The following is a 26317-nucleotide window of genomic DNA, read 5'->3' as shown; positions in this document are numbered from 1 at the left end:
TTCGCTCTGTTATTGTTGTTTGTTTATTTTTGACGCTGCCTCCCGCATACATACATATTTACATACCAACGGTGTGTATCTTTGTTTGTCAAGTTTATGCGTTCGTAAAAATAATCTGTATGCGCGGGATTTCCATTTGTTGTGACATCATTCGTTCGGCATGAATGACACACACACACACACTTATGGTAGAAACAAACACACGCGTACGGTGCATAGTTTATTTAAGTATATTTGTATGTTGATATGTGTGTGTTCTAGCTAATGGAATCGCATGTATGCTTACATACAAACAACCAAAACAAATGCATGAAACTTGCAACATAATTCACATAATATTTGTTGCATTGCACAATGTTGACTAATGCATTGGCATCGTTAATTTGCTTCCTTCTGTTCTGCTCGCATCCCTTGAATGTCCTCGTCGAGTTAACTCGATCAATTGAAGTGCTGTGCACTAAAGTTCATATTGGCTTAATTGCTTGTGCAATTCCAATTGTGACTGCAGCTGATGAGCTGATGAGTTGAGATATGATATGGATAGGATTTCCAAGTCATTGTATTCGAAGAAATTATGGAGCTCATCAAACTGCATTTGTGTGGAGCGATATCGGGGAGTTCGACGCAGTTCTGGTAGGTGGGATTATACAAAATTATTTTATCTGTTTTGAAAGTCTTCGTATAAGTCTATAGTATATGGGATCATTTTGAAATCTCATTGGCTCAGTGAAACTCGTTCAAAACCTTTTCAAAGGAAGAGTGTTCAACTGTTTGAACCTTCGATTCATTGATTCCTTTATATTATAGTGAGTTCTACTTAATTTGACCGTTTCTTTATACAAATCCGATTCGTAATCCAAAACTAAGAGCCTTATAAAGAGAAAGAGGATAAAGCCTTGGGGGAACTTTTATTATTATTATAAAATATACTGTAACTTCACTAGCCGTTTCATCGTTATACTTTTCGATTAGACTGATCTGGGTTCCTGGCCACAGCAGAATCGTGGGAAATTGTGGCTGATGAGCTTGCAAGACCAGGTTCGTTTGTCTCACCAAAAGTAGCATGGAAACATGTAGGAGAAACTGGTGTTCCTCGGTCGAGCTGGGCAAGCGCTAGTCAGTCACTAGCACTTCCTACTGGCCAAAGTTGAATCGCAGTTCGAGTTCTTCGCTCTCAGTAAAGTGCGCCTCTCCTTAGTGGTAGGGGTTCTAAATGGCCATTGTCCGATCGGGATCCACGCTGTAAGGTTAAAAATTTTACCGGGTACTAGCTGTCCTCATGTAGAGACCAAGGTGGTAATCTGGGATTATGGAGGGAACACTTCTCCGACCTGCTGAATGGCAGTGAAAGTACAACAGCAGGAGTTGGCGAACCCGATTCCCCAATCGATGACGATGGAATAGATGTTCCATTGCCCGACCATGAAGAAATTCGAATAGCAATTACCCGCCTGAAGAACAACAAAGCGGCAGGGGCCGATAGATTACCGGCTGAGCTATTCAAATACGGCGGCGAAGAACTGATATGGTGCATGTATCAGCTTCTTTGCAAAATATGGTCGGAAGAAAGCATGCCTGACGATTGGAATCTCAGTGTGCTCTGCCCAATCCATAAAAAGGGAGATCCCACAAACTGTGCCAATTACTGTGGGATAAGCCTCCTAAATATCGCCTATAAGGTTCTATCGAGCGTACTGTGTGAAAGACTTAAGCCCACCGTCAACAAACTGATTGGACCTTATCAGTGTGGCTTTAGACCCGGAAAGTTCACCATGGACCAGATATTCACCATGCGCCAAATCTTGGAGAAGACCCGTGAAAAGAGGATCGACACACACCACCTTTTTGTCGATTTCAAAGCTGCTTTCGACAGCACGAAAAGGAGCTGCCTTTATGCCGCGTTGTCTGAATTTGGTATCCTCGCAAAACTAATGCGGCTGTGTAAGCTGACGTTGAGCAACACCAAAAGCTCCGTCAGGATCGGGAAGGACCTCTCAGAGCCAGACGAGGTCTCAGACAAGGTGACTCACTATCGTGCGACTTCTTTAACTTGATGTTGGAAAAAATAATACGAGCTGCAGAGCTAAATAGAGAGGGTACAATCTTCTACAAGAGTGTACAGCTGCTGGCGTACGCCGATGATATTGATATCATCGGAAGCAACAACCGCGCCGTTTGTTCTGCTTTTTCCCGCATGGATAAAGAGGCGAAGCGAATGGGTCTGGAGGTGAATGAGGACAAGACGAAATATCTCCTGTAATCAAGCAAACAGTCGGCGCTCTCGCGTCTTAGCTCCCACGTCACTGTTGACAGTCATAACTTCGAAGTTGTAGATAATTTCGTATACCTGGGAACCAGTATCAACAACACCGAAATCAGCCTCGAAATCCAGCACAGAATAACTCTTGCCAACAGGTGCTACTTTGGACTGCGTAGGCAATTGAACAGTAAAGTCCTCTCTCGACGAACCAAAATCAAACTCTACAAGTCGCTTATCATTCCCGTCCTGCTTGGACGATGTCAACATCAGATGAGACGACACTAGGAGTTTTCGAGAGAAAGGTTTTGCGGAAGATTTATGGTCCCTTAACATTGGCAATGGCGAATACCGCAGACGATGGAACGATGAGCTGTATGTGTTATTCGACGACATAGACATAGTTCAGCGAATAAAAAGACAGCGGCTACGCTGGCTCGATTCAGTACCCGCCGGAGGAAGCCGAGGAAGGGGAAGGCCTCCACTCCGTTGGAGGGACCAGGTGGAGAGCGACCTGGTTACACTTGGAATCTCCAACTGGCGCCGAACTGCGAAGGAAAGAGAGGAGTGGCGCGCTCTCATCGATTCGGCTATAACCGGCTAAACGGTTGAACGCCAATCACATACATACATACTAGCTGTAGAAGCTGCCTGGAGGAAGATGAGGTGGGCTCAGCTCATCACTTTCCTTTGGAATGTCAAGAAAAAGATTTCTCGGATCTCACTTTTTAGTAGATTCAGGGCGCTTGTCGTACCATAATATCTAATCAAGGGGTTTGGCTTCACAAAGGGCTGTCTTTCATAGTCTATATGTCTTTGCCTCAGGGGAATAGCCTTATAATCTTTACCTAACCTATGATAAAATATACTAATCTGGCGATTACCAAGATGAATCAATTATCTGGAATTGAGGAGAATATTTCAGACTCTAATTTCTTTTACATATTAATAATGCTTATACCTTCACTTTCCATTTGCATTTCGTTGGTCTGCAAAATATTGAGATTCCAGAATTTTATTTGCGATTTAAAATTTCCAGCAAAGTGACGGCCGCAACTCAAAAGATCTGATTGCGGTAATTTTGCCTCAGAAAAACCCAGATACATACCACATATACATACGTTTCTTCAAGTATCTTATATTTATGCATACATATTTACGAAACAACATGTGCACAAGTATATAAACAAACACATACACACATATATGTTTCTAAAATTGGCCACTTCAACTTGCTCATTTTCACTTTGGGTTCTTCCAGATTGTGTATACAGTGCCCATTGTAAGCACACATTGCTTTATTGATCATTAATTGTGGATTGAGAGTAGCGTAACATTGAAATACTTTCGGAAATTTCACTGCCAGCGGCGATTGGAATACAAAGAGCGGAGCGAGGGTGTATAAATATACATTCTGAATGTGTATATATATAAATATTACATATTGTATATTAAATAGTATTTCAAAATAAATGTGTAGAGATATTGAAAGATAATTTTTAATTAAATTTCCATTAAACATTAAATCCTCCCTTTATCTTGTATTATACCTCAAGTGCGTGTTTCGTATCCACATCTCAAACGGTAGACGTTTTAATATTTTGAGCACCCCTTTCTTTTGATTACAGTTGCTGATTGCAGTGCAGTTGATTGCTTAAAGTGAGATACATACAAACACTTCGGTCCACTTACCCCATTTAATATTCAAATAAACGCACTTTCATTTAACACTTGAGGTTATTGCAATAATTGGTACCCATTACTTGACTACAATGAAAAGGGCTTTCTTTAATCGATTCTTTGTTTAAGAAACGAAAAAATATTATTTTAGGCTTAAGTAGAGTATATACTCATATACATAAGTGCATGTTGCTGCAAGTGCGTCGCTGAAGCATCACTTTCACGCTCATTTCCTTTATTAGCCCAAATAATCATAAAATTAAAATCAATAATTGAGCAATTGCGGCTCTTTTCCAAACTGTAAAAAAGCCGCAAAAGATTTTTATTGCACTGGTACGAAGCAATAAAGGAAATATTCGGATATTGTGTGTGTGTTTGAGTATATACTCTAATACTAAAAAAGCCCTGTAGGAATTTTAATTTGTATGACTGTTGATTATATTTAGTGTCAAGAAAACTAGTTCTCAATAAAAGATTAATTAGCCGATAACTCGAAAATCAAAGGCTATAAGCTTAAATGGGATAAAATCTTTGATTTCACTTTCAAAAAATAGCGGGAATTTAAAAAATTCTAATTATCTCAAAGTTGAATTGTCAAATTTTTTTATATTTTTTATTATGTCGATAGAAGAATATAATAAAAATAGTACAAGAAGAATACAAAATTTCAGCCGTATTCATTGTTTACTTTGTGTATAGCAGTCGCTAAGTTTAAGGGGTTAGGGGTAGTCAGGATTTTCAAAAATCATTTTGCATTTTCGTTAAGTGTAATATCTTCAAAATATTCTCTGAAAATTTGAAGTTGATCCGATAAAAACTTTTCGAGTTATTCGACAAATAACATAGATCGCTCGGGAGCAACTTTAAATTCATTTATCTCAAATTTATGTTTTTTAAACTGGTGACAACTGTAACTCGATAACCGCTCAGTAGATTTTAATGAAATGCATACAGCTTTTAGGATACATAATAAACTCAGGCCTGATCGAAGGATTTTTTGTTTTTCAAAAATTTAGAATTTTTAAGACCAATTAACTTTTGATTTTTTCCCGAAAATCTAGAAAAAAACTTCCTTATGCCGCCATTTTGTTAAATTTTGAAAAAAAAAGCTTCGATCAGGCCCAGGATTATCTATTTATAAAATTTTGTTTTATCCGATTGATTTTAGATGAATCTCCAAGGACTTATGATTGTCACTGCAAGGACCTTTTTTTTGAAACTGGATCAACACAGACAGATATAACTTTGGAAATTATATTTTTTTTTTAATTTTCGTGACTTCAAGTCAAAATATTGTGTAATAATGCCTTAGTATTACTTTTGTAAATTAACATGATTTAATATCAAAAAAAAAAAATACCGAAAATTCTAATTTTCTCGTGTTTCTGACTACCACTAACCCCTTAAAGGTGTTTTCATGATCTTGACGATTTTCGTTTTTTAAAAGCACACTACGTTGCTCGTTCGTGATTTCTTTGTCCAAAAACAATACTGCAACGTAGGTTCATCCTCCATATTCGCCGGGCATGACTGTATTTGACTTTTTCCTACTTCCAAAAATAAAGAGAACTTTAAAGAGTTTGAGAACTGTTTCGATGATTGGAAGAACCGCTGGCATATTTGCTTACTATCGAATGGGGATTATTTCGAATGATTACATACAATTTTTTTTTATTAAAATTCCCGTTATTTTTTGAACACGCCGTATGTATAAAAATTCCGAATAAAATGGCATAATCGTGAAGCTTAATTTTTAATGGAAAGTTTGGTTCTGACTCTTTCGTGTCTTATTGATGTAATTTCTTACTTTTATGCTTTTGAGGTTAAGTCGCATTTTTGTACTTTTTTTATAATTATATTAAATATTTCTAATAAATTTTTTTTTATTAAATATAATTCCACACTGTTATATTTCTCTTTTATTTTTTTTTATTTGTTTACCTTTTCTAAAAAGGTCTGCTTCAAATATTCCCAAATAAGCTCATTTAAGTTCCTACAGGGTTGCTCTATACGGCCTCGTGTGCAACACAAGTGAAATTGCATTGTGGCAGGTGTGTGCCAGCAATTGAAGTTGGCGAATCAACACTATTTACGCCGGCATATACATACATACACACACACACCTATATTTGTATATTTTCAATACAACTAAGCACAAATGCAACTATGAACACTTTAAGTGCAACACACTTGTAGACACAATATTTGTGTTGCTGCCGCTCAGGCTTCATTGCAGGCACACGTGTTACCCATTTATATGCATTATATGCATTACATTTACTATATTTGTTTTTGTTGTTGTTGCTCTTTTATTATTATGTGCACTTATTACCCATCTAGCGTATTGTTGTTTGTGTCTGCGTATTTGAGTTTGTTTTCGTTATTAGTGCTATTTGTGGTGCATTAATTGGTGTAAGGTGTAGCCAAGCTGATAAATCAATTTGTATATCAACGGCCAAGTGGCACTTACAGTCTGTGGCACTACCGCTTTCGTGTACTCTACACACACAAGTAGTTGTAAGTGTATGCCACTTGCGGTAACTTATTGAATGCAACCGATGAATGAGTCTTTGGTTTTTGTTTGTGTTTGTTATCGTTTTACTGCTGCAATTTTATGAATGAAATTTCCTGAATGAGTTTAATGAGACAATTTGTCTGAGATTGTGGCATTTTAAGTTGTCTGGTATTGGATGTGGATTATTTATTTGAATTTGTGAGTGCGTATAGTGAAGTACAATAATAAATATGCATTTATTTAAGTCTCGTTCATTGATATTGGTCATTTTGGGTATGCTGATACGAGACAGCTTGCAAAGGAGAGGCTTTTAATATCACTTCAGATGCGTACTTAACCGTTAGTTTCTCAAATCGGATTGACTGGTTAGTTATTTTGGGGTTTATATATTCACGAGAAGCAATCAAGTCATCAAAAAAAATTTTGGAACAGATGGTACTTGTCGGTTATTTTTGACTTTTGATGCTTTTTTGAGTAAACTCTGTATCCGCCTGCTTTTTTACGAAAAGCTGTTGTTGTTGTAGTGACAGAAAACATTTTCCAAATAATTTTGAGTAATTCTAACGAATGTTTTTTGCTTTGACGGAAATTTGAATCCGTCCGATCTATCTCCGTTAAGTAGACCCGACTGTTGTGAGAACTCATATTATTGATGTTGAGGCGTAGGTTCAGAACATATATCATACTCTTTCTTATATAAAAGATTTTTGGATCTATATCGATAACAATTTTCTTTCTTTTTCTTCTAGACTACATCACACATTATTGTTATATCACAATTTGCGCGCTGCCACAGCTTTACTGTTATTTTCATTAAATACAATAGAACTCGCACGTGCTTTATTGCCATTATCTACAGATAAATTACAACAACAAGGCACAGATGATAATAACATAACGGCGGAGAGTACTTATTTAATAATTAGCAGTGATTTGTTGTGGAATGCTTTGGCAGCGTTATGTCTCACCTTAATACTAATGTGGTATCATCGCGTGGTGGAGGTGAAGAAATCAACAAGTGAGTAAATATATATATTATATAAAGCGAGATAAGATAAGTAGTAGGAGATTAAGCTAGCTATATATTACAAAAAATTTTTGCGACTATCGTATTTTTATTTACTATTATTTGTTGTTGTTTGTAACATAAAAACCTCATTACTTACAGACTATCTCTACTTTACCAGCCTTACTGAGTTATTTATAGCCTTCGTGCGCATTTATGAGCTTGCCGAGATCTCATATTTTCAAAATATCTATGAAATGGAGGCTTGTCTTGAGACCTTATCCGCTTTATCACTGCTCGGTATGGCGGCAATTGATGGCTTTACTATCTATAAAGAGGTAAACAAAAATTGCATGAAAGGATATTGCAAATTTACAACAAAAAATTGTTGAACATTGTTTATAAATTAAATGTTTCAGCGTTTTCGCCCCGATTATTTAGAGGACTATGAAAAGATCGGCTACAAGCATACATTGGCAACATTTTATTCTAAAGCTTGTTTTTGGTGGCTAACACCTTTGTTATGGTTTGGCTACAAAGAACCTTTGGAAGTTGAAGATTTGGGTCAGATGCGTTTGGAGGATAGCGCACGTGCGCATTACGATCAATTTTTACTGATTTACAAAACGGCAAAGGTGGTTAGTGAATTATTATTATTTAATTTAATTTAATTTTAATTTAATTTAATTTAATTTAATTTAATTTAATTTAATTTAATTTAATTTACTTTAATTTAATTTAATTTAATTTTAATTTAATTTAATTTAATTTAATTTAATTTAATTTAATTTAATTTAATTTATTTTATTTTATTTTATTTTATTTTATTTTATTTTATTTTATTTTATTTTATTTTATTTTATTTTATTTTATTTTATTTTATTTTATTTTGTTTTATTTTATTTTATTTTATTTTATTTTGTTTTATTTTATTTTATTTTATTTTATTTTATTTTATTTTATTATTATATTATATTATATTATATTATATTTTATTTTATTTTATTTTATTTTATTTTATTTTATTTTATTTTATTTTATTTCATTTGATTTTATTTTATTTTATTTTTATTTTATTATTTAAAATTCATAAAAAATTAATTATTTAATTATTTTTATCACACTACTCACTCGATTCGCAGAAAAATGGCGATCGTCCGCCATCACTGTGGCTCTGCTACTTGCGCAGCAGCTGGCGCATGTTTACATTGGGCGGTCTGTTAAAGCTCTGCGGTGATTTATGCGCCTTGATTGGCCCACTTGCCATACAGCAAATTGTGCAATATATCGAAAGCATGTACAGCACGACTTACGCATTGCAATTTAATAACAACAACAGCAGCAATAATATGAATGGCACTATCAATGACAATTCATACGCAACACGAACGGTGAGGGCGGACGTTGTGGGTAACCACAACTATGATAGTAGTGAAATTGTTAGAAATAGATCAATTACGCCAGAGGGAATTCAAAATCTCTACAGTGACCACAGATACAACAATAGTAATAGTAGTAGTAGTAGCAGCAGATTTGGCAATTTCCATGACAGTAGTCGTATTAGACTGCAAGCGGCAGCAACAAATTGGATCTCAAATGCCTTGGCGGCAGCTTTAACCACCACAAATACATATAGCCAGAGTAGTAGTAGTAATAGTATCAGCAACAACAATTACAACATGCAGCACATCAACGGCCCGTCAACGACGGCCGCAATGCTAACTGCGCCCAGTCAGGCGCTGAGTATTGGCCTCAGCAGTCTCATCAACACTACCAGCACCATCACCTCCACCACAAATGATAACAATCAAATGTTGAATGCCGGCATCGATTACAATGACGCTGAAGTGCAAATTTACTATCCGAATTGGTTAGATTTAGTGTCGAACGGTTGGGCAATCGCCTGGCTGGTGTTGTTGGCCGCTTTGGCGCAGGGCGCATTCTCACAAGCCTCGACACATGTACTCAACATGACAGGCATACGTATAAAGACCTCGCTGCAGGGCTTAATCTATCGCAAAACATTACTGCTCAATTCGAGTGTTGGACAGTCGTCGTCAGCTGCCAACGGCGGTGTTGGGCAGAATGAAGCGAGTGTTGGAGATGCTGCTGTCACAAAAGGAAAACATTTGAAAACGCAAGCTAATGGAGTTGATAATACTGCTGCGGCGGCGGCTGCAGCGGAGGAAGGTAAAGCAGGTGGCAAAGCTGATGTCGCTGCAGGCAATGCGCAGGGTAATGGTGCGAAAGCAACGGATGCTAGCGGTAAGTTGTGTGAGAAGTAGTAGTAGGTTTGAAAAATTGCACGCATAATGAAATTATCTACGAAAAATGTAGGCTTGGAATTCTGGTAATATTTTACAATAGAATAAGAAAAGTAGAAAAGAAAAAAAATACAAAAATGTTTGAAAATAAAAAAAAACTCGCAGTAGAAGGTGGTTTAAAACAAGAAGACTCTCAGATAATAAGGTCCGTACTATAAGGTGGTTGCATATGAATCTCCCAAACATGCTCTCGGCGCTCCTGGAGAGTTATAATCTATGTGTGTGGCCTGACGTTGTCCTGATGACAACTTGTCTCTTTTGGTTAAAACTGGCCGCTTCTGGGCAATTGCTTCCTTTAAACGGCCTAGAGGCCCGAATTAGAAGTTTGGTAGGTTAACAGCTTAGAGTAAATGATTTCATCCCAATCTCACCAAACACATAGCAAATCTAATCTGATCTGAGTCGGCTCACCAGGATTCGCAAAGATTGTTATCACTTCACTGAACCACTTTTTATCACTAGTACCTATCCGTTTCAGAAATGTATCGATTTGGCTGCGATCCAGCGGCTATTCGCGGATGGAAATACGGAAATTCACATAGAACTTTTTTATATTCTCGCAAAGTTGCTACGAGAGTATTATAATTTTGTCCACATAACGGTTGGTTGTAAGTCCTAAAACTAAACGAGTTAGATATATATATATATAGATTATATATATCAAAATGGTCAGGGTGACGGGAAAAGTTCAAATCCGGATGTCTGTCTGTCCGTCCGTCCGTGCAAGCTGTAACTTGAGTAAAAATTGAGAAAATGAGTAAAAACTTGGAACACGTGTTCCTTGGCACCATAAGAAGGTTAAGTTCGAAAATGGGCGTAATCGGACCACTGTCACGCCCACAAAATGGCGAAAACCGAAAAACTTAAAGTGCCATAACTAAGCTATAAATAAAGCTATGGATAAATTTTGGTATGAAGGATCGCACTAGGAAGGGGCGTATGTGGATGTAATTTTTTTGGGTAAGTGGGCGTGGCCCCTCCCCCTACTATTTTTTTTGTACATATCTCGCAAACTACTAAAGGTATATCAACGAAACTTTCAGGAGTCGTTTTTCTCATGTATTTCCTTATACAGTCCAAAAATGGAGGAAATCGGATTGTAACCACGCCCACCTGCCATACAAAGGTTATGTTGAAAACTACTAAAAAGCGGTTAACTCAATAACGAAAAACGCCAGAAACACTAAATTTCACAGAAGAAATGGCAGATGGAAGCTGCACTCAGATTTTTTTACAAAATGGAAAATGGGCATGGCATCGCCCACTTATGGGTCAAAAACCATATCTCAGGAACTACTCGACCGATTTCAATGAAACTTGGTTTGTAATAGTTTCTTTACATCCCAACGGTATGTTGTGAAAATAGGCCAAATCGCTTCACAACCACGCCTACTTCCTATATACCAGAACTTTGAAGACGATCTGAATCCTTTACTTCACAATATATAGTACTAGTAAAGATATCGATGCAGAACTTTGCACAAATACTACGTTTATAGTGTGGCATGTGGGTCAAATTGTGTATTATATAATATTAATAAAGTTAAATAAATAAATTGCGAGAGTATAAAATGTTCGGATACACCCGAACTTAGCCCTTCGTTACTTGTTTGGATTTTATTTTTATATATATATATATTTGGCGTAGGAACCGCTTTAAGCGATTATAGCCGAATCCACCAGAGCGCGCCACTCATTCCTCCTTTTTGCTTTTTGGCGCCAATTGGAAACACCAAGTGAAGCCAGGTCACTTTGCACTTGGTCTTTCCACCGGAGTGGAGGTCGTCCTCTTCCGCGGCTTCCTCCAGCGGGTACTGCATCGAATACTTTCAGAGCTGGAGTGTTTTCTTCCATCCGTACAACATGACCTAGCCAGCGTAGCCGCTGTCTTTTTATTCGCTGAACTATGTCAATGTCGTCGTATAAATCGTACAGCTCATCGTTCCATCGCCTGCGGTATTCGCCGTTGCCAATGTTTAGAGGACCAAAAATCTTGCGCAAAACCTTTCTCTCGAAAACCCCAAGAGTCGTCTCATCGGATGTTGTCATCGTCCACGCTTCAGCGCCATACATCAGGACGGGAATAATGAGCGACTTATAGAGTTTGATTTTGGTTCGTCGAGAGAGGACTTTACTTTTCAATTGCCTACTCAGTCCAAAGTAGCACCTGTTGGCAAGAGTGATTCTGCGTTGGATTTCAAGGCTGACATTGTTGGTGTTGTTAATGCTGGTTCCCAGATAAACGAAATTATCTACAACTTCAAAGTTATGACTGTCAACAGTGACGTGGGAGCCAAGACGCGAGTGCGCCGACTGTTTGTTTGATGACAGGAGATATTTCGTCTTGTCCTCATTCACCACCAGACCCATACGCTTCGCTTCTTTATCTAGTCTGGAAAACGCAGAACAAACGGCGCGGTTGTTGCTTCCGATGATATCAATATCATCGGCATACGCCAGGAGCTGTACACTCTTGTAGAAGATTGTACCCTCTCTATTTAGTTCTGCAGCTCGTATTATTTTTTCCAGCAATAGATTGAAGAAGTCGCACGATAGTGAGTCACCCTGTCTGAAGCCTCGTTTGGTATCGAACGGCTCGGAGAGGTCCTTCCCGATCCTGACGGAGCTTTTGGTGTTGCTCAACGTCAGCTTACATAGCCGTATTAGTTTTGCAGGGATACCAAATTCAGACATCGCGGCATAAAGGCAGCTCCTTTTCGTGCTATCGAAGGCAGCTTTAAAATCGATAAAAAGATGGTGAGTATCGATTCTTCTCTCTCGGGTCTTTTCCAAGATTTGGCGCATGGTGAATATCTGGTCCATTGTGGATTTTCCAGGTCTAAAGCCACATTGATAAGGTCCAATCAGTTCGTTGACGGTGGGCTTTAGTCTTTCACACAATACGCTCGACAAAACCTTATATGCGATATTGAGGAGACTTATACCACGGTAGTTGGCGCAGATTGTGGGGTCTCCCTTCTTATGGATTGGGCAGAGCACACTAAGATTCCAATCGTCAGGCATGCTTTCTTCCGACCATATTCTACAAAGAAGCTGATGCATGCACCTTATCAGTTCTTCGCCGCCGTATTTGAATAGCTCGGCCGGTAATCCATCGGCCCCCGCCGCTTTGTTGTTCTTCAAGCGGGTAATTGCTATTCGAATTTCTTCATGGTCGGGTAATGGAACATCTATTCCATCGTCATCGATTGGGGAATCGGGTTCGCCATCTCCTGGTGTTGTACTTTCACTGCCATTGAGCAGGTCGGAGAAGTGTTCCCTCCATAATCCCAGTGTGCTCTGGACATCCGCTACCAGATTACCTTCTCGGTCCCTACATGATATTTTTTATCGACATGATTATTTTTACTCGACTTAATATATAATATTATTTTTAATGAAAAGATAGACTGACAGTGTTGAGGCCCTGTTTCATTACTTAAATAAAGAGTTCTTTAAGTCTGAAGCCGCGTATTAGTTCTTGGTAGTTCAGATTTAGGTTTACTTATGTCGGTCGGAGTATAAGATTGAACCCAGTTTCAGTAGAATGTGTTGAAATTAGTTTTGGGTTTGAAACGGAAGTTTTCGATAGCGATTGCAAAGCAATATTCATCCAGTCTTATTCTATCAGGCCATGTACTTCTGACGACAAATTTTATTTTATATTTTTTAATACTCTTATAAGGAATACGGAATTCGTCCGCGCCGGTATCCAGCGATATACTAAGAACTGTAACGATGTCAATCTCAGGTTGTTCATCGCTCGCATAGTTTGGGAAATATTCCGAGACCTTAAATGTGCAATTCAGCGAAAAATTAAAAAAAAAAATCGATTCCCGCCAACCATAATTTTGACAAAAGTTTCAATTATAGACCTCAGTATTGTAAAATGTGTATTTGAGAAGTAATTGTGAGTGAGTGTGAACTTCCATATATGAACATATCACATTCCATACACTTATGCGTTTGTAACTAATTGAAGTTAATAATTGTGGCCATTACAGAGCATAAATTAATAAAAATATGCATGACAATGTCACATTTCAATTAGCTTTTAGTTAAAATATAAATTTTAAATGTGTAAAAATTGAAATTCTCTCATTAGGCTTAAGCGATGTGGGCGCCATAACCAATCTGATGTCGGAGGATGCGCTGAATGTGATGTCGTTCTTCTGGATAGCGCACTACGTCTGGGCCATACCACTGAAGGTTTGTATGCATACACTTTGGTGTATTCATTACTTTATATATATAGATATAATTGTAAGTGTGTTTGCTAATATTGGCGCATGTAAATGCAGTTGCATTTTCTTTTCGGCAATGAATTAAACTTGCAATTTGCAATTTAAAATTTATTTCATTTTATTGCTATGTAAATTGCTTTTTCTTAAACTTATCCTGATTTATTTGGTTACATTTGACAGCGTGCGCTCGCGTGAGTGTGTGTGTACTTTCCTGTGTTTGCCATTTAATTACAAGCGTGTATATACAGACAGACAGACAGACAGATCGACTGGCATATGTATTTGTTATCTGCGTAATTTGTTTATGCTGAAATGCTCGAGTAATTCCCTTGATTTTATTCAATTCGTCAGTTGAATTTTTTTCACAACAACAACTTTACTACTGCAGTGCAATGCTTCTGCAATACTTTGAATTTTTCGTTATTTCAATAGCACATTACACACACTCACACACATATGTGAATGGAACACAAACATGTTGAGCCCGTGTGTATGTGTGCAAATATTTGCCTCATTTCAGTGCTGGAAATAATTTTTGTTTAATGAAAATGAAAATGGAAATTGTTGTGTTAAATATTTTAAATTTTGACATTGATAGAATATTTATTGTGGCCATTGTGTGTTGGTGTGTTGGTGTGCGTGTGTGTTTGCATAAATTTACATCAAAAAGGTTTAATAGACACACAAAAGTGTAAAGAAAAGATTATGTTATTTAATTTAAATAAAATAAAATAAACAAATGTGAATCGTATTCATAAACAAAAATTGTTATTGTGGTTGTGCATGATGTGGTTTTATTTATAGTGAATACTAAATTTTTGATTAATAATGCAAAATTTATTAAAAAGCAATTAAAATTCTCTAAATTTTCTAGATACGCTTTGAGAAATTTTGAGAAAATATTTGAAAATATTATATTATTAGAGTGTAGTCAAGGGTAACTAAAATAAACCTAAAGCTATAACCAATTGCACTGACTAAACCCAACGATTGTTAAAGTTCAATGATACCGTAAATTCGATAGATTTAACAGTCTTTTCACACAGGATCTAACTGATCAATTAACCGGGCTTTCCTCGATTTACCACACAAAATAAAAAATAATTTTTCTAAATTAATTTTGAATTAATTTCTAATTGACTTAAAAATGAAATGCAACTCTGCGACAAAGACCGTATTTGTAGTTATATATACGTTCTTTGTCTGCTAGTTTTTGTTCGGACTACACTACGGTAGATGTCACTGCTGGAAAAAATAATACAAGAAAAAACGTTAACCTCGGCTGTACCGAAGCTTTTCTTTTAGTAACTATGTGTTTAAGCAAATCTAAAGACGTAAGAAAAAGTAAGTAAAAAAAAAAATAAAACATTTTACTAATTCTTTTTAGCAGGGTTTAAGGTTATATAATTAACCGATCTGAACAATTTCTTCGGAGATTATATTATTACCTCAAGCAGTAATCCATGTCAAATTTCTTGAAGATACCAAGTCAAATGCGAAAAGCCATTGATTCCGATCGTTCGGTTTGTATGACAGCTATATGCTATAGTGAACCGATCTGAACAATTTTTTCGGAGATTAAATTATTTCTATGAGCAATGACTCACACCAAATTTCGTGAAGATATGTAGTAAAATGCGAAAGTTTTCCATACAAGCCCTTGATTCCGAACGTTCAGTTTGTATGGCAAATGAGCAGCTTCTTGAAGAGAAAATAACATCTGCAAAATTTCAAAACGATATTTTAAAAACTGAGGGACCAGTTCGTATATATACAGACAGACAGACGGACATGGCTAAATCGACTTAGGTCAACATACTGATCATTTATATATATATATACTTTATAGAGCCTCCGACGCTTCCTTCTGGGATTTACAAATTTCGTGACAAACTTAATATACACTGTTCAGAGTATAAAAATAGCAATCAGCTGATGAAACGTACCAACTTCTTATGATATGCAAAAACTAAAATGTGTAACAGCTGATCGATTACCGAGTAGCCGGCAGTGTGAAGGCCAAAAACTGGTTTCTCAATTAAAATTTTAATTGATCAATTAATTTGGCTGTGTGAAAAGGCTATAAGCTGTCTACGATTGTTAAGCGTTAAAGAGTAGCGAATCGAACACAGTACACTTGATATTCTAACAGACTGACAGCACTTACGGTGCGACTCTCGTATACTCTCTTGTATCGAATTTAACTCGCTAGATTTATATTATATTATATTATTAATATTGTAGATAAATTAAATCATATCAAGAATATATATTATTTAAAATCTGTTGCTTAGCAGAAGAGTTATAACTATTAAAATTCTCAATAATACCGTTTCTAAGAAGATTTTTTAACAATTTTATTCTTGAAATCTCCCATTATTTCATATATTTTCAGATCGGTGTGGTAATGTATTTACTCTATCTGAAATTGGGTATAAGCGCTATTATTGGCTCATTTGTTTGTATACTGACTATGACACCACTGCAATTTCTGATCGGACGTGCTATGTCATTTAATACGGATAAAGTTGCGGTATGTATAATATTAAGGATCCTTTGCTTAATTTCGTTTTAAAATTATACATTTTTAATCCAATTTACCATTATAATTGAACTAAGGTGATTAATATAGTTATTAAGTTCATTTTTTTTTAAAGTCTGTGTTATATAAAGTATGATCCATTTCGAGGTTTCCTACTTTATTAAAAAAAAAACAGAAAATTCAAATTAATTGGGAAATGTTTATTATATTTGAGAGAACATTCTTTGGCATTTATTTTTTAAAGATTATCTTTTTCAAATGTTGGCCGCGGCTACGTTTCAGATTGAGTCCAATTTTCGATGACTCGTCCGACTCAAAACGTGACATTATCTGCTCACCGAAGTGTTCTCTCCATAAATCCATTGATTGATGCGTTGTATGGGAAGTGGTGATGCGTCGTTTTATTAAAACCAAATGTCGCCGAGATCGCGAGCTTCAATTTCAGACATCAAATAGTCGGTAATCATGGCGTGATAACAAGCGCCATTGACGGATACGTTCTCACCGGCATAATTTTTGGAAAAATATGGACCACTGATTCCACTGGAACACAAACCACACCAAATGCGTGCTGGACGTGGTCTAATCGGTCGAATATTATCCAATAATGAATATTGGTTCTCAATATGGGAGATGGTGTTGCGAGTAGTACGCTCAGTAGGCCGATTATGTTGGCCAGGACAGGTTGAACTGACTCAGGAGTGATCTATCAAAAAAGGGCTATTGAAAAAAGTAACTATACTTGTACCTATACCTATTTAACTCTCCCAGGTTGACGAACTGATTTTTTATGTAAAATTTATAGGTTTATGCCGAAGCTACTTCTGAGGCCGATTTGTAAGATCAGTAGTCATATATTGACGGTTTTCGGAACTTTCAGGGATTTATCATTATAAAAGTCTATAGTTATCCAATTATATAAGGTAGGAATTATAGAAGTAATTACAAGAAAACTTTCGAGAACTTTTCTAAAGATCTCATAAAAGAAACCTAGGGATTTTAAAATCTGAATTCGAAAATTTGGATTAATCTTAAAGTACTTGGTTTGGTTGGGTTAAGTTCATGCAAAGTATAGGCTTTAGGTGTCGCCGCACATCTTGAACTCGGACGTAGCTGGATTCAGTGCATAGATGGTTTCTAATGCAGATATGCTTGTATATAATTTAACAATTAATAAATAAAAAACAATAGATTTCGAGATCGGCTCTAAACATTTCTAAATATTACTCTCCTCTTCATAGGAATGTGCCGATCAACGCCTTAGAATAATACACGATGTCTTAATGGGTATCAAAGCGATCAAATTTAATGTTTGGACCGAGTCATTTGTGCATCGTATAGATGAGAAGCGCAAAAAGGAGTTGAAATACCTCGGCTGGGATTCTTTCTACTTTACTTTGATGAGTAAGTGAATCATATTTTACAATTATTCGAAATTAATTATTTCTTCTAATTTTTATTTTACCACTTTGCCAGCCATACTCACACACATCTCCAGCGTGCTCATTAGCTACGTCACTTTGGCTGCTTATGTGGCGCTCGAAGGCGACGAGGCTGAATTCACCGCCAGCCGTTTATTCTCCGCGCTGGCACTATTTCAGCAGCTAACAGTGCCACTACTTATATTCCCCATTACGGTGCCCATTATTTTATCGGCTGTTGTGTCCACCGAACGCCTCGAACGTTTCCTCAGCGCACGCGAAATACACAAACAATTCGAGGGCATACGTCACATGGCGCGTATTCTAAGCAAAAGTGATGCTTCACTGGACTACTACGAAGTACAAGGCAAATCGATTAACGACTTAACGGTAAGTGAAAGCGGCAGTGGTGATAGCGGTTTGGGTTTCGCTGGCGACAAATACCGCGTGCAACGTGAAAATAAATTAAATGAACGCCTAGCGCTGAAGCTGCATATACCGGAGAGCCCCGCACCATTGGCACACTCCGAACCACAAACACCACTCACAACGAACGATCCATCAACGGCCGATAGACACTTACTAACGCCACGTCGTAATAGTGAAGAGCATTTGCTTAGCAGTGCGGCCGGTCGTAAGTTGAGTCAACAGCGACGTGACTTATTGCGCAACAGTCCGTATGTAGTAATACGACCGCGCAAGTTTCCTGGCAGCGCGTCAGCGCAGGCGCATGCACAACTCACGCCAGCACAGCAATTGGCGCATAAGCGTATGGATTCGTGGAGTCGCGATTCGTTGGTGCTCAAGTTGCCGGAAGATATGGCGGTGTCGGTGCGTGACGCCTGCTTCGCTTGGAATCCGCAATATCCGGAGACGTTGACGTTGCGCAATGTGACCGTGCCGCGTGGCAAACTCACCATGGTGTTGGGCAAGAATGGCAGCGGCAAGACATCGCTGCTGTCCGCTTTGCTTATGGAAATGCCGCTGCTGCGTGGCGATATCATCTGGAATAAGTGAGTAGTTATTGTTTTTTGAGTGTTTTTGAGTATAATATTATTAAGTAGTAGTCGTGTAGTATACTCTAAGTAGAGAATTTTGAAGCAGTAAGGTTGATTTTGAGTACAAAAATCAGCTTATAAGCTAAGAGTAAGCAGCATATATTAACCCTATTGAGGATATATGAATCAGAGTTTCTTTCTACACCCTCGGTTATAAAAAATAGTTGAAGATCTCTACATACCGCTTTCGAAATCCATATTCCACCTTCTTGACAAGATTTTTTATTGTATTGAACTCTGGGGTCATATTCCCTAAACTCTACTAAGCGATACTGAGTGGTGAATGACTCAGATTAATTTGATATTTCGAGTGTCAAGCTCGTTGGATGGTTATAATTTAATTTTTTTTTTATTTTAATTTTAATGTTTATTTATTACTTTTTTGTGGATTGAACTGTCTCAAAGCATAACCGTTTTTACTTTTAAATTATTAAATTATTATTTTTGGTTCCTTAGATTTTTTTGATAGATTTTATGTTCGTTCCTCAAATAATTTCCTCGTTTCTTTCTTTCCAGAGGTTTTGCATAAATAATTTGCATTCTGTGAATTTATGCCATGGCTAGAAATTCAGGTTAGGTTATGTTAGATCATTTTAGATGACTTTTTTAAATTAAATAGGCTATTTTGTTGTTCCTTATTTCGATTTAAATGAAATTTATGGTTATACATACCATCAATTAAAAATAATATTCTTCTTCTTCATATTAACTGTCATATAATAAAAATTGTGTGCCATGTGCGAATACAACAATTTTTAATTTGCTTGATTTCCGCTCTCTTTGAATCTCACCAAATTGTTTGACCATTAGCACTTAGTGAAAATGTTACTCATACGACACGGTGCACCCAACTTAGTTGTTTTCCAATAACAAGCAATATACAGGCACAAATATAAAAATATCTAAACGTCTGTGACATTTTAAGCAGTTCATATGATAAATTTACGGCTGGCATTAAGACAATGACATATGCAATTATATATGTATGTATGTAGTACATATATTCGGTTGTTGAAAAAAATTGAAATTTTCACCGTCTGGTGCTTTCAGTTTGTAATATGTGTGCGATTTTATTTACACTCGTACGTCAACTTTAATTTTACGCTACTTAAATATGCTAACATACACACATTTGTACATACAAAGGTGTGTCTTGGTAAGCTTTTCACCTTTGAGACGCAATCAAGTTTCTTAAATGTGAAGATTAAATTTTAAATATTTTTTACTCACATTTTTTTAAACTTTACAAATAAAATATTATAAAATATGCCACAAAGCTTTAAGTTATGTGAATTTGAAATTTATTTATTATTATTTTCTTTTTAATTAATTTTAGTTGAATTAGAAAATATTAAAATTTTTATCTACTCAAATTTTAATCTTTTTATATCAGTATTTTGAAATTTTAATTTTCTTTTGACATAAAATTAAATATGCGACTTTAAATAGAATTCTCATGACAAATCTATTTCTCTTTCAAAGCATATGACTAACTACAATTTCCTTTGCTTTGTGCATTCATGTGGCTTGCAGCAAGCCGAGTACAATCACATACAAGAAAAAAGGGCTACAAATGTGCTTAAGTATGTGTGTGACATAGTAATAAATTCTCACCAATGTGGCAATTTATAATAGCAATTGAAATTATTGCAGATGCGTGAATGCCAATTGCATATATGCACATACATACATACATACATGTGTGCTTATATACATATGAGTAACTGCAGTTATGGCTCATATAACACTATGCTTCAGCACACAGCTTCATATGTGCATATATGAAATTGCATTCATAACTACTTTAGTACATTTGTAAGTTTGTACATAACTGTATAACGCCAGCACCGCTCTGTGCACATCAGCTGCAGTCGCACATTTCGCATAGATCCATAAACATTGATTTTCTCACTTTTTACTATGCCTTTTTTTGCATTAACTACATTTATTGCGCTATTTCGCATGGCATGGCTTGTTGAAAGACACACACATTCCACCCATCAAACTGCCCCTTTGTCTGGCAGCCTGTCTGCATTTATCCACAGCAAACGATTTACTGTCTCACCACCCCAACCACTGCTCCTCTCATTTTTTAACAACGCCGTCTTACACGCTTTCTTTTACTTTACGTCTACTACTGCTCTACACGGGCTACTCACAATCCTTGCCACCACAGCTTTTTCACTGCGATCTTTAGTGGCTGTGAGAAATCTTTGCTGCGTTTCAGTGCAATAAAATTAACATACAAACATTTGTTATAAATTGCAATGACGTGCTGTGCATGGAAATGGCCGTACAAATATGTTGAATGACTGCTGCATTTCATTGCGTTTTCATATGCGAGCCACTAGCAGGCGCTGGCTGTAAAAAAATATAAAATCCTTTATATACACAGGCACACATAGTGAGTGGTAAATCTGTGCATTGTTGCTTGCGTTTTTATGCGTGTGTGTGCGCTGGGATAATGTGTTTAAAAATATATAACAATAATATTTAATGCGAATATTGAGTACTTTAGTGGTTCAGCAGGGCGTATGAGTAACGTGCATGAGCTGGCGTGAAGTGCTGCGAATATACATACATAAATGCATATTCATATATATGTATAAATATGTTTGTGTACGGAGCTATATATACACAACATAAACTTAATATTGCAACAACAATTTCCAACAAAGCAAATATACATAAATAGAACTGGACGATAACTTGTCTATCTTTCTTCTTAAAATTCTTTGAGTTTCCTCATAATAGTGAAGCATTTTGTATTATTCTATTAAAGTCAGTATTTTACACAATGTCTACAATGCATATATTTAGAATTGCTTAGACATTTTGCTTCAACAAATAAATTTTTATGATTTTTGTCTGATTGAAATGTTTTTTTTGTTGGTTGAACTGTAGATGTTCATGCTGAGATTTAGTTTATTGTCTTTTCTTTTAAATTATTAAATATTAATTTTGGTTCTTTGGACTTTTCGGCTCGATTTTATATTCATACATCCAATGATTTCCTCTTTTCATTATTTCCAGAGCTTTTGCCTAAATATTTTGTATTTTGTGAGGTTATGTTATAGTCATAAATCAGGTTAGGTTATGTTAGGTCATTTTAGATGATTTACTTTTAAATTAAATAGGTTATGTTGATGACTTTTTCCTATTTTCAAAAATGAAGAGTACCTTAAGGGACCGTCATTTTGCAAACATAAATACGAGAATTCGCTGAATGAGCCAAAGGCTATGCCAAAAATTGTGTTTGAGAAGTTTTTCGATGGTTTGAAGAAGTACATAATATTTAAAGAGGATTATTTTGAAGGTGACAACATTAATGTAGACGAATGAATAAATATTATTAATAAACGAAAATTCCCGTTATTTTTTGAACACACCTTGTATAAGTTTTCATTAGATCAATCAGAATGAAAGACTTTAGTACTACTATTATTAAAGTGAAAATATGAGGATTATATTGAAGGGAAATTAATTTTATGTTTAGTTTGCCTAGTTCACGTGAAATCAAAAATGTTGGCAATAAATATATTTTGTTATATTAACTGAGATTAGGTTCGATTAAATTATGTATTTAGTAGATATATGCTGCAAAGTTTTTCTCTAACAATTTAAAAATCATGATTATTATTTTATAGTGATATTTAGTAAGCTATAACAACAATTGAAACATATATAGGGGTTTTCAATAAGAGCGCTACAAAATTCCTGAGAAAGTACATTCGATACCATTATGTATGAAATTGTTTTGCATGACCACCACGGGCAGGAAGCCAGACGATGAACCAAAAATATTCGGTTAACATTCAGCGGTAGAGATTCCCATTCACAGTAACGTGCCACTCTTGATCGTCATGGAAGAAGTACGCCCCAAAGATGCCGCCGGCCCATAAACCGCAAATCGTAATTTTTCCAGAATCCAATGGTAACTCATGGAGTAGGTGTGGATTCCTGCCTGACCAATAACACATATTTTGTTTATTGACCAAGCTATTCAGCCTGAAATGAGCCTCATCGCTGAAGATGATTTTTCTATGAAATTCCGGAACATTTTTAAGTTGTTGCTCCGCCCAATTCACAAACATATGACGCGTTTTGTGGTCAAGCGGTTTCAGTTCTTACGGTAATTTGATCTTGTAAGTATGTAGGTCAAGATCTATTCGCTAAATTTGCCACAATGACGTCAGAAAGATGCCTAACGCTTGAGTATGACGTGTAGGAGACTGATTTGAGTCTTCTAGACTCAATATTCTTCCGCAGCAATATTCTCGAAACTACGGGCACTTCTTTGTGTCACTGACACGGCAGAATTTTGTACTGTGCCTATCGATTAAATTTTTCGACAATACGAATTGTTGATCAGATTATGATTATTATGACGACCATAAATTGGACGTAGAGCTCTTAAAGTTGAGTCCATTAATTCCGAATTTCGGTAGTAAATTTTAAAAATTTCGACTCGTTGTTGGATCGTTCATATATCTTTCCTTGATGAAATGGCAAACCTTACTGAAGAGAAATATCAAAAGAGCGGGAAAAAATATTTGCTGCCCTATCGCTCTTCTTTTGTAGCGTCCTATTGAAAAAACCTCTATGTCACATCTTTACTTCCAAATATGTTGTTCTAAAGTTGTTGATATTCGTAACTCAATTACCAATTGTAACAAAATTCAGTTCAGCGCAATAAATTTAACGCTCAAAACGACATTGCAAGCACATGAAAGTAAGTTGTTCGTTATAATTAAAACTGTTATGTACTATTACTTACATTCGTATATACATATGTACACAGTGTATTTTGGCGCTGGCAACTAGCTTGTAAGGTGCTTATGCCTTCTAAGTAAAATTTATATTTCCGGCAATTTACCAAAATCGATACTCAATAAAAGCGCTGGTACTTGCGTTACAACAACGCATGTGTACAGTTATCGCGAGCGCCATTTATTTTGGTATCTGGTAAGCAATAACAACAAGCACATAAATAACATATATTACGAATTTATTTGGAAAGCGCATTTGCTTGTAAAGTGGTGTATTTCTTAGGTGAAAAAAGATTGTAAATAAAATAATAAAAAAATAAATAAAAATAATAACAGTATACATATATTTATATATCTATATAAACTTTTCAAAATATATAAATAATATAAATATTTTCAAAAAAAAAAATATAAATAGTGTTGTATTCACCATTTTTAATAGCTACTGAAATTTTCATTTATCTTTGCTTCAGAAACAAATATCTATCTGATACGAAGTGTGTTCAAAAAATAATGGGAATTTTCGTTTTTGAAAAAAAAAAAAAATTTATTCGTCTACAATTTCTCGCTGACAATTGGACTCTCCAATTTTCAAATTTTTAATATTAAAAAATTTTTTAAATTCCCGTTATTTTTTGAACAGATCTTATATATATACATAAGTCACATGTCCCTCCAATTAGTAGTTTTGATTTTCCATTTCTGGCAAAAACTTAAAATTTTTCTTAAAACTTAATATTTAAATCTGCTTTCATTGCACTCAAAGTCCAACACAAAAGTCCCTTACATAAGTAAGCCTTTTAAACTAGTACCAAAGAAGCCCTTGAAAGTTACGCTTTTACTCTTCAATCAATAATTAGTCTCGCATTGTTTATTTTATGTACCTTTCAACTAACTGCCTGCTAACATATGCCAACACTGAACTACTAAATTATATAGCGGCGCAGTTGAAAAATACTCTAGTGTATTCGTGAGTTTTTAGTTACTCATACGCCATGACAGATAATGTCATACCAATTGCATACATACGCAGCAACTGTAGCTATTTTGTGCAGAGCTTTGTGGAAATATGCACTGATTTTCTATGCTTCTATGCACTAACTTATAGTATTAAAACAAACACACATAGATATATAGTATAGCATACACATTAGTAAATATGAATTTTCCCAGAACATTGAATGTTATTAGAAAATTTACATAACAATATGAATGTGTGCCAAGCATTGACAATACAAACTCGAACTGTGCTGTATAGAAACGTTTCTAATAATATTCAACTGACATACAATACAATGAAAATTTGCCTTATTGTCTAGCCAAGTTTAGAGCAGGCAGGTGAGTTGAGGCATTGCATTTGGATACATATATGCGAGCCAAGCATCTGAGTATTGTAATTTCAAATGTACACACACACACATATATAAGTTGATGCTTGTGAGTCTATGTTAACTGCATATGTGTGTGTCCATATATACATCTTTGTACCTGACCCAGTTGCTGCAACTCAACCACAGCCAACATAACAAAGTTGGCTTCAAGTTTATATTGAAAATGAAAATTGAATTAAAGTGAAAGAAATCCAATTGAAATTGTCAGACTGGTTTATGCAAAATATGCAATTACATTTGGCTATTATTTTAATAATATTGTTTTGTCTTGCAATTTTATTGTGCAATAAGCTATTATGAATACACACACACATTCACATTATATGAATAGCAAATTTATTTTTAACTGGCATTTTATTTTATTTTCTGCATTCAAATTATATTTATACCTTCTTTTCATGTTTGTATCACTGCCATTTGCAGAACTTCAACGATTGCTTTTGTGCCGCAACAACCCTGGCTATTGAACGCTAATATACGTGAGAATATTTTATTTGGCGAATCATTTCGTCCGCGGCGTTATGATTTCGTATTGGAGGCGTGTGCATTGAAACCGGATATTGAGTTGATGCCGGATGCGGATTTTACGGTGATTGGTGAGCGTGGCATTAATTTGTCGGGCGGTCAGCGACAGCGTATTGCCATTGCGCGTGCACTCTACTCATCGGCCAATGTGGTGATAATGGTAAGTGCAGTAATAAAACGACAAAAAAAAAAAAAATAAATAATATTAAAAACAACAAAAACTGCTTGTTGTATAGTACACCTCTTCGTTATGAAAATAGCACTCAGCGCAGGCGGCTAGGAAGCGGGTTAAATTGGTTTGTCTGGTTAAATGGATTGTATGTGATTTTAAAACGCGGATAATGTAAATGCTATGAGGTTGTTGCGCATAATTAACGGTGAATTGTTATGAGGTGAAGCATTTTATATGTTCCCGTGTGTGGGAGAAAAATTGTGTGATTTTTATATTTCACAATCACGCTCATTTCATTGAGTAAAATAATAACAGTTTGCACTCTTCACGGAAGGAGAAATAATACTACATTAAGGGGGTACCAAACTGCATAGTTCTAGGCCTAATTTCGTTAAAATAATGTCAATAAGTTG

General features: G+C 35.8%; 1 protein-coding gene across 1 annotated transcript in view; it reads left to right on the top strand.

The window, feature by feature from the left end:
• The window catches only part of LOC105217701 (ATP-binding cassette sub-family C member Sur), a 43115-nt gene that overhangs the window by 5850 nt on the left and 10948 nt on the right, over nucleotides 1-26317 (top strand). Inside the window, exons 3-11 of the mRNA XM_054226907.1 lie at nucleotides 7202-7470; nucleotides 7621-7796; nucleotides 7878-8096; nucleotides 8601-9723; nucleotides 13888-13991; nucleotides 16422-16559; nucleotides 17810-17972; nucleotides 18045-19002; nucleotides 25631-25892. Coding sequence (XP_054082882.1) covers nucleotides 7202-7470; nucleotides 7621-7796; nucleotides 7878-8096; nucleotides 8601-9723; nucleotides 13888-13991; nucleotides 16422-16559; nucleotides 17810-17972; nucleotides 18045-19002; nucleotides 25631-25892 — 3412 coding nt within the window. The remainder of the gene's footprint in view (nucleotides 1-7201; nucleotides 7471-7620; nucleotides 7797-7877; nucleotides 8097-8600; nucleotides 9724-13887; nucleotides 13992-16421; nucleotides 16560-17809; nucleotides 17973-18044; nucleotides 19003-25630; nucleotides 25893-26317) is intronic.

Source organism: Zeugodacus cucurbitae, chromosome 3, assembly GCF_028554725.1.
Source record: "Zeugodacus cucurbitae isolate PBARC_wt_2022May chromosome 3, idZeuCucr1.2, whole genome shotgun sequence".
NCBI lineage: Eukaryota > Metazoa > Arthropoda > Insecta > Diptera > Tephritidae > Zeugodacus > Zeugodacus cucurbitae.
Note: the sequence above shows the minus strand (reverse complement) of the source record. Positions and strands in the feature narration are given on the sequence as shown.